The 16,651-nt window shown below is 37.4% G+C and overlaps 1 protein-coding gene across 1 annotated transcript in view; it reads left to right on the forward strand.

The window, feature by feature from the left end:
• GUCY2C (guanylate cyclase 2C) overlaps nt 1–16,651 on the forward strand; it is a 67,132-nt gene that overhangs the window by 10,121 nt on the left and 40,360 nt on the right. The window contains exons 4-10 of the mRNA XM_054590919.1: nt 1,783–1,998; nt 3,147–3,268; nt 4,681–4,777; nt 6,758–6,875; nt 8,659–8,794; nt 12,520–12,605; nt 15,796–15,907. Of these exons, the coding sequence (XP_054446894.1) occupies nt 1,783–1,998; nt 3,147–3,268; nt 4,681–4,777; nt 6,758–6,875; nt 8,659–8,794; nt 12,520–12,605; nt 15,796–15,907 (887 nt within the window). The remainder of the gene's footprint in view (nt 1–1,782; nt 1,999–3,146; nt 3,269–4,680; nt 4,778–6,757; nt 6,876–8,658; nt 8,795–12,519; nt 12,606–15,795; nt 15,908–16,651) is intronic.

A 16,651-nucleotide genomic window follows, 5' to 3' on the forward strand; every position in this document is an offset into this window, starting at 1 on the left:
AAACTGACTTGCCATGTATGAGGACTTGCTATGAGCAATGAAGCATTTAGTTTTATTGGAATAGAAAGAATTAAGTGAAACAGCCCCTGCCTGGAGACATAGAGAAGGTGACAAGGACACTGGTGACCAATACAAGGCAGAATGAGATAGGTTCCATCAGAGAAATACAAAGAAAATGCTCTGAATGCACAGAAGGAAATGGTCCACTCTGGTTGGGAGAGTTAGACTTTGAGAAGGGAAAGACATCATGAAGGGGGTGGTATATAAGTTGCTTGTTGAAGAATGGGTGACATTTTAATGGGTACAGATGGGGGGATAAGCATCCCAGCCAGGCAGAAGGAGAAGTAAGTATAAAAGCAGTGAAGTGTAGAAAATTTGTTAAAGCCCATACTAACTGGTATACAAGAGATTTATAGGAGAGGACTAGAAATAAAACTAGAAAAGTTAAGTAGGGCCATATTTTGGAGATCATGAGTTCCAGGTGAAAGACTTATATTTAATTCGATTATTACTTGTCTATAATTTGTTGTATTTAATTCGATTTAGTTCTATGTCATTAACCGCTAAAGCTGAGCAGGGAGGTACCATGAGAAGCCACTCATCTTTGGGAAGGGCAACTGACAACAGTGTATAGAGAAGACTGAAGCACACAGAAGAGACTGATGACGGGGGAGAAGGGGGGCTTCAGCATGAAGCACCTGACATGGACAGGGAGGAGAGCTTTTAAAGATATTTAAAGGTGGAATCAGTAGTATTTGATGACTGATTGGATGTTGGAGTGAAGGTGGAAAATAGTAAAAAAGGCTTTGAGATCTCAAAACACTCAAAGAAATGGGAAAATCAGGGCAAGGAACAATTTTGAGAAATAAAAATCAAAGATAAATTTTACTGTGAACGTGGGGAATTTGAGATGCAAAAAGAACACTCTGTGAAACCTTCCAGTGAAGCGCAAAGATTGAAGGTGGTACTGTTGTTCTTCCTTTATCAAATACATGTTGAGCACCTACATATCTGAACCAGGTTGACTGAAGATGCTGAGGTGAACAAGCAAGACATGATTCCTGACTTCATGGAACTTGCACTCTAGTGGAGGAAACAGATGCTCACCCAAATATTTACCTGGACTTAGGTATCCAGGAAAGCTTTCCTGATGGACAAAGAGAAATTTAACCTGGGACTTGAGGGATGAGCAAGAGTCAACCAGGCAAAGGGGCAGGACAACAGCATTCCTGGCATTTGTGAGGCCCTCTTGCAGAATAAAGCTTGATATGTTTAATGAACTACAGGAAGGTCCATGAGCTGAGCAGAGTAAGCAAAACTCTAAAATCTTCAGTTGATGTCTGTCTCAAACATAGTTCACAAAAGAGCCAGAAATAAGGCAATGAATCGAGAAAAAAAAGAGTAGAGGGCATCCTTTGGACTTAACAATTGTGGTAGCTACAGAGGCCCATCCTCTATTTTCTTAGCCCTACTGCCCCAAGTTTGTATTTGCCACCCTAGATGTTATGACAGCCCAAATGACAACTCATTTTAGAATAAATCAAAGTAACCAAGCCACAGACACATGAGGACACAAAGAGTGTTCTTAGGACATAGCATATGCTCAATGAATGTTGTTTTAAAATTCACCTGTGTGGGGGGACACCTCTATAAGACACCTTGAATGATCCCATTTCTTTCTTACCATTCATAGCCACATGCTGAAATAGTTTAAAGAGGGATCTTATTTTGTGCTACTTCAGTTAATCCTGACATTGATTTCTTTCTTTCCTCTTGGCATAGCCTTGACACAGATTTGAAGTATCCCATGATTTCAGCTGGAAGTTTTGGCTTGTCATGTGACTACAAAGAAACTTTAACCAGGCTGATGTCTCCAGCTAGGAAGCTAATGTATTTCTTGGTTGAGTTTTGGAAGGCCAATAATTTGGCATTCAAACCTTATTCCTGGACAACTGCATACCTTTTCAAGAATGGTACAGAGTCTGAAGACTGCTTCTGGTAAGCAGAACTATCAACATGCTTTTGCATCTGCCACGGAGAGAAGCCAGAGACTTGTGGCAGGCCACTGGTTGTTGTCAGATGCACCTTCCATCTGTTATGGCCTTGGGAGTGGACACCAGTCCCCTGTATCACACACAAACAAAAGCAAAGGAGCCACAGGAAACATAGCATTGTAAATAGAATCAGCATGTATTGCATTTTCCACACTCTTCTTAGTTTTCAAAGTACCTTCATGGTAGTTTTATTGATTTCCCACAGTAAACCCTCTGAATAAAAGAGAATAGTTACTATTATCCCTATTTTACAGATAAGGAAAATGAAAACCAGAGGTTAATGCTTTCCCATTATTGTGCAAGATATGATACCAGAGAATGTGCATTCTGCTTATACCTACAACTAATTAGAAATCATTTCTCTCATGGCTTTTCAGAGGAATAAGGTGGCAGCAGGGAGTAGACAGAGAACAGGATAATGAGCATCATTGCTGAAAGAAAATTGCAAGGGTTGCTCACCTTCCGCAAAAGTGGCAGAGAGAATCCTTTGATTGAGTTATTATTTATCCCTCCAGCATGCAACTCAGTTCTGTAGTTTCTCTCCACATAAGCACTGAGAAGACTAAAGTAGGGAACCGCTGCAATTGTGCACGTAGGGATCTACAAGGATCAACCCAAAGGCCTCATACTAGAAACTTTGGGGTGAACTTTGAATACCATTAAGCTCATTTCACACAGGAGGAGAAATTATTACTACCAATTTTGAATTTTTGTACTGTAGATTCAAAGATTTCAACTTATCTAGGATAATGGGGTTGGTTTGCAGAGTAGAGCTTTTCTTCTGCAAATAGCAGGAAGCCATTATAAGGGACCCACCAAATCTCTACCATGTGTATATATACATGAAGATTCCCTAAAACTTTCTCAATACTTTCACTAAATTAGATGCCCTCAATCAGGGGGTGTATTATCTACTGTGTTAACAGTGGAAATGATTTTAGATTAACAAGTCCCAGGGAGATCTGTAAACAATGAGCAAATGGCATGGAAGGCTGTGAAGAAACTAAGCTGGTTTCTTATAGTTTCTCTCTCTCTCTCTCTCTCTCTCTCTCTCTCTCTCTTTCTCTTTCTCCCCTCCCCTCTCCTCCCTAGGTATCTCAATGCTCTGGAGGCTGGCGTTTCCTATTTTTCTCAGAATCTTAATGTCAAGGAGGTGTTGAGACAGGAGAAACAGTTTCATGAAATCTTAATGGACCAGAACAGAAAAAGCAATGGTAAGAAGACATGAAGATAGTTTTTTCCAACTTCTTTCTCACAACTACCACTTCCTTATGAGTCATTTTCATAAATCTACCAGACAGAACTGTCATCAGTACCTCAGTTTATTTTGTATCTTTTGAGAGATCTGTAGTTGCATGCAGCTCCAATATATTCTTTTATTGATCAAACCCTTATCTTCTGGGAGAAATTAGGAAAGTGGTATTGAGTAATTATATTAACTTCATGAAAATAATGATGATGTTAAAATCCAGCTTTTATAAACCAAAATGATATCACAATCCACCATCACTATAAACTGTTTTTTTTAAGTTCACCTCAATCCAGTATATTATTGGATTTGTGACAATTACTCAAACATTCTGAACCCTGCTCCCCTCATGACTAAGAGGATATGTGTACTGATATGTAACCTCAGGCAAAATTACAAAAGTAAGCAAAGTATCTCACCTGCCCAATGATCTCCAAGTTACAGGTCAAGTGTGAAAAGCTAATGGGATAAGGTCATACTCCATAAATTATTGGGTGATTTGCTCCTCTTTCCACATAATTCTCTTTACAAATAAGAATATATCAAGAGTAAAGGAATCAACTGTGGTAATTTCCTGTGGGAAAATGGTTGCTTGGCAGGATTTCCTGGTACATTCAAATCATTACCTACTATCATTATTAAGCATTTACCAAATTAAGAATCTACCATTTGTAAAACATGGACCAAGGTATTAAAAAAAGTAAGTATTAAATTATTCATATCCCTAAAGGATTTACAATTCAACTGGGCAATGCAATATTTTAAAAATCTAATGAAGTGTCCTGCAGCTCCTCTTACTCATAAAGTCATGCATTTGGGAAGTTTGGCTGCAATTATAGAATCAGGTTGCACTCTGTCACTGAAATCATTAAGACTAAGTTCTGAGTTAACAAGCTGCAAAGCCCACAAGAAAAGGTGCTTAGGAAAGCTTCATAAATTCTCACATTAACTTATACTATACCTTTTCCAACCACTTTACAAATGGTGAAATGACAATAGTTATCAATGAAAACAGTTTTTGTAATGACTCCAGACTGGTGCAATGGAATAGGCACTGAACCAAATTCATAAAATTGAATTTGAGAGCTACCTCTGTCACCTACTAGTTCTTTAACCCTTTGATATTTAGGCTTCAGTGTCCTCAAATTAATAAAATTAAGGGAATGGACTAAACCATTCTTTTTAAGATTCCTTTTAGCTCTATTCTGACTTTATGACTGTAAATTTAAGGAAGGGGGAGGTAGCAATTTGAGGAATTGGTGTTAATCTTAAAACAATGTAGCATGGACATACTGGGTTCAAATTCACCCGGTTCCCTCCCTGCTCATATGTAGACCATCATATATTTCTCTCCTCGTCTTGCTCTCTCTCCTCCAGTGATTGTTGTATGTGGTACACCAGATACCATCAACTCCCTCATGGGTGACCGGGCAGTGGCTGAAGATACTGTCATTATTCTGGTGGATCTATTCAAGTAGGTATAATATTTGGAAGAACTCTTTATTTCAGAAAGAAAAGACTCCAAGGATTTGCAAAAGACGTATTCTCTTTTCCTTTTCTTTGCACAGCCTCATATAGGGTTGAATATGACAATAATATTTTAACTTGTGTTTCATTCTCTTTTTATTTATCCTCATTCTTATTCAATTAATCATGGCCTGACTAGAGATATATTTCTTTGACATCACTATCATGTTTAAATAACAAAATTTTATGAAAGTCCCATTAGACCCACCTGTCTGTTCATCCTGGTGACCAGCCTGATTTAAAGGTCTTTTCCCAGGCAGCAATAAATCAACCTATAACCCAAAAATATTACTTTTGAGAATGTGTGCCATATCTGTACCTTCAATTGCTAATGACCTTTAATCCTAGATTATCTTTCCTTCAGCCACCTTTGGTACGAGGAAAGTTCCAGTTAAATGAGTTGGGTTTACACAATTATTCTTTACCTAATGTGACATAGTCACTGGGTGGTAATCTTTTCCTCTGCATTTCTCTGGAACTGGAGAGAGAAAAATTCTAGAAAACAGAAAGCACTTTTTATCACATCCCTCATTTTACCACTCATTTTCTAATGTGGAGGCCTACAAATTAACTGTGCCAAGGCAATATCTGAGTGAGGTTAAGCTTAAAGATGGTTTCACTGGTGTGGCTGTGTGCTCTTTGCCCCATCAGCTAAATCATGTGACTTCACTTATCTGGCTGGATCATTAATCATTACCCCTCTGTATTCAGACCAGAAGCTATTACTCTTTCCCATATTTGCCTAGTCATCTCACTCACACTAAATGTACTTTTCACAGTGTTAAAAGAAATGAAGCATAGGAACTGCAGGCCTGTTTGATCACAATTGTTCATGAAGATAATCAGCCAATTTAACATTTTAGCTGAAGAATATAGGAATGAGGGCAAGTTATCAACATTTCATTCCTACAACCACACTGATAACTGCTTTCGATAACTGTGTTGCCATCTGGAAGATATCCTCAGTGTAGTCAAGGTTGGGTAATTTTACTTTTAGCAAATCTTCAATCAACTGCCAAAGTGTTGGCAATCCTTTGTCACTACTCCCAAAGGACACGTGGCTACGTTTTGGGAAAATTATGAAATTCACTTGAAACTAGGGATAACTTGGGTTCAAATTCTAATTATAGTTCACTAGATTCTTGGGTATTAGTATTTTGAGACTAAATCTGCTCATTTATAAAATGAGAATAAAAATATCCACTTTATAGCGGTACTTTTAGATGTGATAATATGAGCAAAATATTCAACACAGTCCTCAGTTCGCAGATATATTCACCTACTGTTTAAATGTTAAATGATGGGTAATCAAGTTATAGCAGTTCAAATATGTTAAGATTCTTGACGTATGAAAATGTTCAAATGATTAGGCAGCTAGGTACCATTTGTAGTGCAATCAGCCATTATTGAGAGCCCACGACTTGCCAAGTATTATCTCGAAGTTGAAGATAAAAGAATCAATGAGCAAATGTCAACAAGTTTACAGTGTTAGAGAAAATGTTTAGCCCTTCCATCCTTATGTTTCAGCATCTGAAAAGTAATTTTAATTCGTAAAGTTTCTATCATATCTTAGCATTTCAAAATTGTTATGAGCCCTTAAGAAAAAGAATGCTCCAAAGGGTCATGAGGTCCGGAAAGCAAGCACTAGCTCATGTCCAGAGCCCAGAGAAGTAGGGTCTGTCTTCTGGTCTTCCTTTCCCTTTGTGTATGTTCAACACAGATGCTTCAGTTCTTTTGTTCAGCTTAGCAGGTATAGAAGAAAATAAGTTTATCTGGGGAAAGTAGAAAGTTTTGCATGTTACTGGAAAAAAATAAAATGTTTTAAACTAGTTCAAGGCTTATCTTATAGTCTGTGTGCATTGTAGAAGCTCCATCTCTATTTTTGGAGGAACCTAATTTTCATGAGAAAGTTGTGCTTTTATTGCAGTAACAACTACTTCATGGACAATGCCACAGCCCCTGACTATATGAAAAATGTTCTTGTTCTGACACTGGGTCCTGAAAATCCCAACACAAATATCTCTTTCGCTCAGCATTCCTTACCGGTAAGCTTCATATATACATACTGTTACTTTCTTTGTCAAAGTTAAGATATTTTTCTACTGTTTGGGGCTCAAATTCTAACATGGGCTGTTAAAGCTCTTGCTACGGGTCAATGCACTAGGCTGTAGACCAGCACAACAGTACACACTCGTGTAACATTGGAATGGAAATGGCAGTGTGGGAAGATAGAAGACTCCCTGCTAACTTAGGGAAGGTAGAAATTAAAAATGTAAAATAAATAAAGTTTTCCTGCATCCTAAAGCAACCTTCTGCTGGCACCAATCTAAAAATTCTACCTTTAGAGATATACACAGGGGTGGGCAAAAGTAGGTTTACAGCTGTTGATATGGAAAATGCAGTAAGAAATAATATTACAAGTATAAACTCTGTTTTGCATATTCACAAATGCAAACTTACTTTTTCCCACCGCTGTATTCCTAAATTAAGATATTGCATTTTATTATGATTGGGTTAACCATTGTCTATATTTGTCGAGGAGAGTCCTGGCTTATTCTTCTTATCCCAGCATTCCATCTGGTTTAGCCTTTGCCCCCTAAAAAAGACACTCTAATTGGACATCAAATAAGGATCACCTTATTCTAATGTAGGGCCCCTGACTCTAACACTACAAAGGGCTTAGTCAGCTGCTGCACCTTACTTAATGTGTTCAAATTCATCAGATGTAATCTACTCTCAGAGATGGTTGAAAGAAGTTTTGGAGTGGGAAGAGGAGGGAAGGAGCCGTTCTGAGGACCCTGAACAGTTTGAGGAAGGGCGAGCGAAGGCCAAGCCCAAAGAGCTCTCTAAGTAAAGTTGGGTATCTTTGGGAGCATCACAGTTTTTCCTAGACTAGCAGCAGTTCTAAGCTCTCTGTTTTATAACCCTGCCAAAATCATGGGCTGCGTCTCTTTTTGGGTGGGGATGGGTCTTAACTGCATTCTTTTAATCTCATGACATGATAATTTCAGCAGAAGATGCTGAAGCCAGTGAGAGGTGTTTTAATTTTTTCCTTTTTGTCCTGGATATTTTGTAGCATATATACTTCAGAGTACAGTGTTCAGGTATCACTTGCACAGCTCCTAGGCTCTGGCAAAAGTGTGATTCTTCATAGGTGGGCATTCCAAAATGCCCAAGCTGACAGCGTTCACTTGGTCTCAGCAGGGCATGAAACTTTAAACCCACAGCTGAACTCTGTGAAGTCCAGCATACAGCTGTTTCAGGGGAACTCAGACCCTCTCCATTAGGTTCCCCTGGGCAGACATGTTGCTTCCTCTGAAGCAACACCCAATCAGAACTGTCTTCAAAGCAAGTTCAGTGGTATCATCCAATCAAAACTCCTCCTGCCCCATTCAGGATGCTCAAAGTCAGGGGGATATTGTTGTGGTTATTTTCTCTTACTCTTTACTGAAACCATGAAACTACACGTGTTATTTTGAAAAAATATTACAAGAATTATACAAATGCTGTCTGTTATCCTTCCCTGTTGAAAAGACATATTTTGTCCTCATGGCAAGGAAGGACAGCTGTTTTCAGTTACTGCCTGAAATGCAGTGTTCTCAGTTTATAGATCCCAAAAGCAGAGAGAATTGGGACACAGGGATAATAAAGAGCCCAACGCCAAGAAATATTTTCCAAAATTCTCCTGTAATACCATTTCTACAATTCCCCTAATATTCACTTACATTTGTAATTAACCTGCTGACTCCAAGAACGTTTTGCTTCAGGCTCAAGGTCAGAATCTCTGTTTTGAAACTCATTTTAAGATTTTTTATTTCCCTCATTCAGGCAATGAATGACTTTTCTCTTGCCTACCTGAATGGAGTCTTGCTCTTTGGACATATGCTGAAGACATTTCTGGAAAATAAAGAATCTGTTACCTCCTACAAATTTGCTCAGGCTTTCAGGAATGTCACTTTTGAAGGTACTGGTCACCTAAGAGCAAACATTAATGACACTGAACTAACACTTTCTAGAAAAAGCTGAAGAAATATGGACTTTGTGGATGGACTTGGGGAAGTAAAGAGGGGCTTTGGCAATAGATGAATCAATAGATAAATACCTTTGAACTTAATTGGAGGCAAACATCATTGTATAGACTTTGGAGGTGTTATAACTAGGCCCCAGTTTATGCTTAAGAATTTCAGAACCTTTTACTAGCAAAGAAAGAGCATGTCCCTAAGGCCCTGCAGTTATGAACACACTCATCACCGTTTTTTGAGCAATTATGTCCTGACTGTGCTTGGAGATTAGCAAGAAGAAAAATACCTGTTGTGTGATCTTGGTCTTTCCATATTTCTCTTTCTGTCCTTCAGAGATCAGGGACCCTGTGTTACCCCTCTCACTCAAAACCTCTCATAACAATACCATCCAAAACTTCTCAGCACATGTCCTTCTGAACTATAGGGATCAGCATTTCCTTTCCATACAAGCTTCTATCGAAACTCCTTTCATTCCCTAAGATCTCATCCAGATACTATGAAAAAACTTCTTTTTAGATTAATGTATACTAATGGAAATGGAAATGGAAATGGAAATGGAAATAATAGTTGACTTCTCTAACTTGCCTTAAATCCTTACTCTGAAAAACCTTTTTCATACTGCAAAGTAAAGTTTATCTTAGCTTCAGAGGGTGGCAGACACCCAGGACTAAAGCTTGAAGGCTTCATCAGTGTCTATAGTATATGACAATGATAGGATGAGGTCACTTCTGCTCCCCTAAAGAAGCAGGGAGGGATAGTACTTTATTGATATTCCCCTGTGTCCCAAGTCCTTCCAGTCAATTAATGTACATTTTTCTCCAGATTTTTAAAATTGTGATAAAACACATAATATAAAATGTACTATCTTAATCACTTTTAAAGTATAGTTCAATGGCATTAAGTTTATTCACATCATTACGCAACCATCACCCCTCATCCAGAACTCCTTTCACCTCTTAAACTGAAATTTTATAGTTATTAAACAAGAATTACCCATTACCCCTCCCCCAGCCCCCTGGGAACTGTCATTCTACTTTTTGTCTCTGTAACTTTCAATGTTCTACATACCTCCTGTAAGTGGAATCATACCGTAGTTTTCTTTTTGTGATTGTCTTATTTCACTTAGCGTAATGTTCTCAAGGTTCAGTCCATGTTCTGATATGTCACAAAGGATTCCCAGTTGATAGTTTTTTTTCTTTTAGTATTTTGAATATATCAGTCTAAAAACTTCTGGTTTTCAAAGTTTCTAATAAGAAATCAGCTAACAATCTTATTAAATATCCTTTGTATATGACAAATCACTTCTCTTGCTGTTTTTAAAATTGTCTTTGTCTTTTACTTTTGACAGTTTTATTATGTGTTTTGGTGTGAGGCTCTGAATTCATTTTACTTGAAGTTTATGTGAGTCCCTGCATTCATTTTACTTGAAGTTTATTGAGCTTCTTGCGTGTTTATATTCCTGTCTTTGATCAAATTTGGCAAATTTTTGGACATTATTAATTCTAATATTCTTTTACCTCTTTCTCCCTCTCTTCTTCTTCCAGGACTTCCATAATGCATATGTTGGCCTACTTGATAATGTTCCACAGGTCCTTTAGGTTCTGTTCAGTTTCCTCCAATCTTTTTTCTTTCTGATCCTCAGGCTCAATAATTGCCATTGTCCTATATTCATGTTTGCTGATACTTTGTTCTGCCTGATTAAATCATCCTTAGAATCCCTCTAGTGATTTTTTTCATTTCAGTTATTGCACTTTTCACTTCCAGAATTTCTTTTTGGTTTTTTTTTTAGATTTTCTTTCTTTTTATTGATATTTTCATTTTGTTCAAGCACCATTTTCTTGACTCTACCCATGTCTTCTTTTAGTTCTCTGAGCATCTTTAAGATTATTGTTTAAAAGCCTTGTCTAGCAGGTCCACCATCAGGTCTTTTTCAAGGAGAGTTCTGTTATTTCATTATTTTCTTTTGAATGGGCCATATTTTCCATTGTTTTGTGTGCCTTGTGATTTTTTTTGTTGTCATTGAACACTGGACATATGAATATAATAATATAGTAGTTCTGGAAACCACATGGGGAATGAGAAATTCTCCCCTGGAGAATTCCCCATTCCCTGGGGTTTGCTGTTTTTTATGGGGGTTGTTTTGTGTGTGTGTGTGTGTGTGTGTGTGTGTGTGTGTGTGTGTGCCTTTTGATTTTATTGTTGTAAGCTGTCTCTGTGCTGAGAAGTAAACTTAAGTCCTTCTCAGTTCTTTTCTGAGTTTCTGTCTTTTCCTTGACACGTCCGGTGACTTTCTAATTTTCCTATACGTGCAGTTGCTTGAATGTCCTACTTATCAATGTCTGTCTCTCAAGGGGAAAAAAAGAGATAAACAAAGGGTCAAAGGGGTACCAACGCTTTACACACCCTGAAAGTCATATCAGCAGAGGGGTGGGGTACTCAGTAATGGGGGTATGTGGAATAATGGCCACCATCTCTTTGTCTGCACCTCTGTAATCATAAGCAAGGATCAACAATCAGAGCACAGATCCCCAATACTCAGAGGACAGGGTCTTTATTTTTTGCTTACTCTGACTCCTGCAAGCTGTGTGAGCTGCTCCAGGAACACATGTACAGCTGTCTGCCACAAGACTGAGGGGTGGGGGAATAAGTAGCTGCTGCTGTGCTAAGAGCTGAAATGGACAAAAATTATTCACAATTGACCATCTAAGCCTTCCCCTGAAAGCTGCAAGCCTTTGATAGACATCAGATTCAGAGTTTCATAATAGTTACACCAGACAGATTCTTCCTGTGTATTTGTTGTCTAGGTGAGGAGATATGTTTCTGGTGCTTCCTAGGCTGCCATCTTCTCACAATCCTCCTATGTGCATTCTTAATTAACTTTATCATATCTGTGATCTTGGTCAAGCATCTTAACAGCTGCTAACAAAAGTTTAGAACCAGGAGACATTTATTTATATCCTAAATTAACCACCTACTAGCTATACAACCTAGAGCAAGTTATTGTATTTAAATCTCCAACCTCAGATTTCTCACCATAAAACGGAGATAATAGTTTCTATATAATAGTGTTTTAGGAAAAATAAAATGATAAATGCATATAAAACACTTAGCACAGAGCCTGGTAAACACAAAATAAATATTAATTATTATGTTGAACTATATGAACTTATGGCATTTGATCATATTTTTACCTAAACAGCCATTTCATAAATTTGTTGTACTGCTATTATTTCATAGATGAGAAACTGAGACACAGAGAACTAAATTTTCTCAATGTCTTCAACCAGTAAGCAATAGTGAAGGGATTTTGACCTTCTTACCTTCTAGGTTAGATTATGCAGTGACCCACACACTTTGATACTAATTTGGTAAATATTCTTAGCAAAAACTTCTCACTAATAATCAGGAGGAATCTATTACACTTTGGGCCCCCCTAAATGCAATGAAAAAATGTTTCCTTCTAAATAAATAACATCTCTCATAAAAATATTCTTCAGAGATCTCAGGGCCAAGAATCAATCCAGGTGCCCTTGGATTAGATCATTTACATCAATTTTTCAGTAAAATAGAGCAATCTGATGCAATTTTATACCCTCTATCAGTATCTAACTGGTCTTTTAGTCAGTAAATTAGCAAAGGCCTCTAACTCTTTTTCATTTTGCTCTAGGGTTAACGGATAACGTGACTTTGGACGACTATGGGGATATCGATAATATAATGGTGCTTCTGTATACCTCTGTGGATACCAAAAAAGTACGTCTGACTTTTTATCAAGAACTTGGGTTGAAGTGATTGGCTGAGGAGGGATAACTTGGGAGACAAGTAATGAAGGAATTAGAAAAGTTAGTTTATGTCAGATTCACAATTATACTCCATCTGGGGCTTTATTCCTTAAGGATGTTGACCCACAGAGCTTTTTATTCAGAATATCTACTCTACTATATAAAAAAATACCACCCAGAATACATTGCTATAAAGGCCAGACTATTGATAGAATACCAATGAGAGGATCACAGCTCTCTTGTAAGAACAGTTTATTCATTTCCACGACTAAAAATTTCAGTAAAACATCTTCTGTTCTCTCTGTCTGAACTCTCATGAAAATCACTGTAATCCCTCTGACACACATAAACAGCCCTATAATGCTATGCTTTTATTCACATTACATGTGTCTTTGTTCTCTCCAACTTAGTAGGTTCTTTAAAGAAAGAGAGTGGGTCTTACCTCTACACGTCTTCAATGCTTAGTTTCTTATCTGGCATATGGCTGATCAGCATTTAACTGAAAAACATAACACGTATCGTCATGGCACCCAAAGTAGTGCCCATTTCAAACTCTGAAAGCCAGTATCAGCCACCCAAATGGTCAGTAGAAAGTGTCTGTGTTTAAGAGGTTGGGTCCTTACACAACTAAGACTCTAACAGAAAAAGTTATTCATGCGCTATAACTTTCCAGTGTGAGTATCATGACATTTTTATGGATAAACACACATACACACACACACACGCTCAGCTTTGTAAAAGATATCAGTAATGGAAAATGTAGAAAGCTAGAGAAAAGAAAGTTAAACCAGAAATTTGGTGGCATCATTTCAGAAACATAATCCAAAGTTTTCAGTTACTATATTGGACCTTTAATATAGCGCTATAGTTAGCATTCATTCAATGGGAATACTTTAAAAAAAGATCCCCTTCATCCTTCAGTTACTAGTAGTAACAACAAAGATAACCAAAATCCCCTCTAACTTATTTGCACCTGGGATGAGAGACTGATACTTGTAGTAAGAGCCCATGTCAGCCTCATGCCTGTTCTTCAAAATAAAAGATGTTGTTTTGTGCACTTGTTTTCTCTGAAGGCATATCTAGTTGAAATTTTCAGTAATCTGATGCCACCAATTGTGCTTTGTAATACCTGTATATGGGAAAAGCAGGGATTAATTTTCAAAACACAGGGCTATAGATATAGTATTCTATATCCAGAGTAAGGTCGCAGTAGAGATTCAATGTAATATATAGGGTATTTGCTATCGTCAATACATGCAATTACACATTCTACTCTCAGGTGAAGAATGTATTTTTGAGGATGTAAAAGTTTTGTCCGCAATGTTTTGAGGGAATGGTTGTGAATTTAAAAAGATGGTTATTAGCCCGGGCTGGTGTGTCTCAGTGGATTGGGTGCTGGCCTGTGAACCAAAAGGTCGCCAGTTTGTTTCGCAGCCAGGGCACAGTCCTGGGTCGTGGGCTAAGTCCCCAGTTAGGGGTGTACAAAAAGCAACGCTTTCTCTCCCTTCCCTCTCTCTAAAATAAATACATAAAATCTTAAAAGAAAAAGAAAGTCAGTTATTTTTTTAGATGTCTTTTAAAAGCTTATTCAATATGTGTAGCAGCAATTTCATGATACAGTAGTATTCCCGTTGTGAGATTACTTGGGGGGAAAAAAGCCTTTTATCTTAAAAACCTAGTATCGTGTATAAGAAAGCACATTAGAGGAAGGGGTAGATGTGAAAATTTTGCTATTGACAGAACTTAAGAAATATAGAATTATTTCAGAGCCCCTTGACATGTATCAAAATGGATAATGGATTTTAGCTGTTGTGCATTTTGTCAAGACACCATTTTCTACAGCAGCTTAATATTTGTGGAAAACATTGGTGCTTCACTTCTCAAGTGACTTGGAACTAGCCATTTAATATCTCCAAGCATTTATTTTGTTTTTACTTTTTTTACATTTTACGTTTTATTTTCCATTACAGTTTACATTCAATATCATTTTATATTAGTTTCAGCACAGTGGTTAGACAATCACATACTTTACAAAGTGGTCCCCCTACTATTTCAAATACCCATCTGGCACCATACATAGTTATTACAATATTATTGACTGTATTTCCTCTGCTGTATTTTACATTCCTCTGACAATTTTATGATTGACAATTTGTACCTCTTAATCCCTTCACCTTTTTCACCTAGTCCCCCAAACCCCCTCCCCTCTGGCATCCATCGATCTGTTCTTTGTGTCTATGAGTCTGTTTCTATTTTGTTTGTTCATTTGTGTTGTTCATTAGATTCCACATATAAGTGAAATGATATGGTATTTGTCTTTCTCTGACTGACTTATTTAATTTAGGATAATACCCTTTAGGTCTATCCATGCTATTGCAAATGGTAAGATTTCATTCTTTTTTATGGCCAAGTAATATTTCATTGCATATATGTACCAAGGTTTTTTATCCAGTCATCTATTGATGGGCACTTGGGTTGCTTCTTTATCTTGACTGTTGGAAATTAACATAAGGGCGCATATAGTCTTTTGAACTGGTGTTTCGGTTTTCTTCAAATATATGCCCAAAAGTGTAATCACTGAGTCATTAGGCATTTCCATTTTCAATTTTTTGAGGTGTCTCCATATTGTTTTCCACAGTGGCCATACCAGTCTGTGTTACCACCAACCGTACAAAAGGGTTCCCCTTTCTCCACATCCTTACCAACACTCATTTGTGGACTTATTAATGATGGCCGTTCTGACAGGTGTAAGGTGATATCTCGCTGTGGTTTAAATTCGCATTTCTCTGATGATTAGTGACATTGAGCATCTTTCCGTGTCTGTTGGTCTTGGCCTCTATTTTAACATTTGTAAAATGAAAGACTTGAACCAGCTCTCTAAACAGCCAAAGAACTTATATTGGATAGACGTAGTGTATGGTCATGAAAAATAAAAACAGAAAACTAATTGACCCACATAGAGCTTAAATCCACAATCACACTATGAAGCAATAAATGGATCTTACCAAGCTCTCCCATGGCTGGTTAACATTATCTTGTTTCACTGAGAACTGTTACTATGAAATTCAAATGTTATTGGACAGGATGGTCAATTTCATCAGAAGTTGTTCTAAAATATTTTTTTTCTGTTCATCCTTCTTCTTTTTTATGCCCTGACATAGTACAAGCTTCTTTTATCCTTTGATACCCACAAAAATATAACTGAACCAGAAGCTATGAGCCCCACATTCATTTGGAAGAACTATAAACTTCCTAATGATGTTCCAGAACGGGGTAAGATATGCTTAGTGAATTTTCTTCTCCTAAAGTTGTTTTTCTGATAAGGAGGGTAAATTTTATGGTTTATGCATTTGGTCTGTGTTTTTTGTTCTGTTTTGTTTATTGTCTGAATTATATTTGCCAGGATTATAAATGTCTTTACTTCTCTATACAAGGAATGATATTACAGTTATGATCAAACACTGAAAATATCCCTATTCTAACTTAGCATAACTATCTTTAATATGTGTTCTACCTACCTTCTGACATAAATCATCCTGTAGAAAGATAGGTTTGACAATTGGTAAAATGAAATATATTCTTACTCCTTTTATATTTTACTTCAGTAAGCTCAGAAAATACATCTTTCGGGCTGAGGGACAGTCAGTGAGCATGGCCGCTAAAGTCTCTGCCATTACTGCATAGGACACATATTTGGGTTAGAGTGATGGTTACCAACCTACTTAGGATGAGGCCTTATCTGTTACAGAAAGCCCTGCCGTGACCAGCCTTCTCCCACGCAGGTTTCAGTGCAACTGTTGTCACTGGCCATCTCTGGACAGGGCCAGCCAGGTATGTCCTGGGTAACAAGGTCTCAGGACAGTCCATCCTTCATGGAGCTGTCTGAGGCTTATCACAATGAATATTAAGTGATTCCTTATTACCAATCTATTTTTAGGAAAAATAAATTTACATTTGGACAAACATTTGTGCCTAAAGATGCAAAAAAGAAAAAAGTGGAAACATCATAAATAATAT

This window comes from Pteronotus mesoamericanus, unplaced genomic scaffold (genome assembly GCF_021234165.1).
Source record: "Pteronotus mesoamericanus isolate MK-2021 breed Mesoamerican mustached bat unplaced genomic scaffold, CSHL_Meso_final scaffold_21, whole genome shotgun sequence".
Taxonomy (NCBI): Eukaryota; Metazoa; Chordata; class Mammalia; order Chiroptera; family Mormoopidae; genus Pteronotus; species Pteronotus mesoamericanus.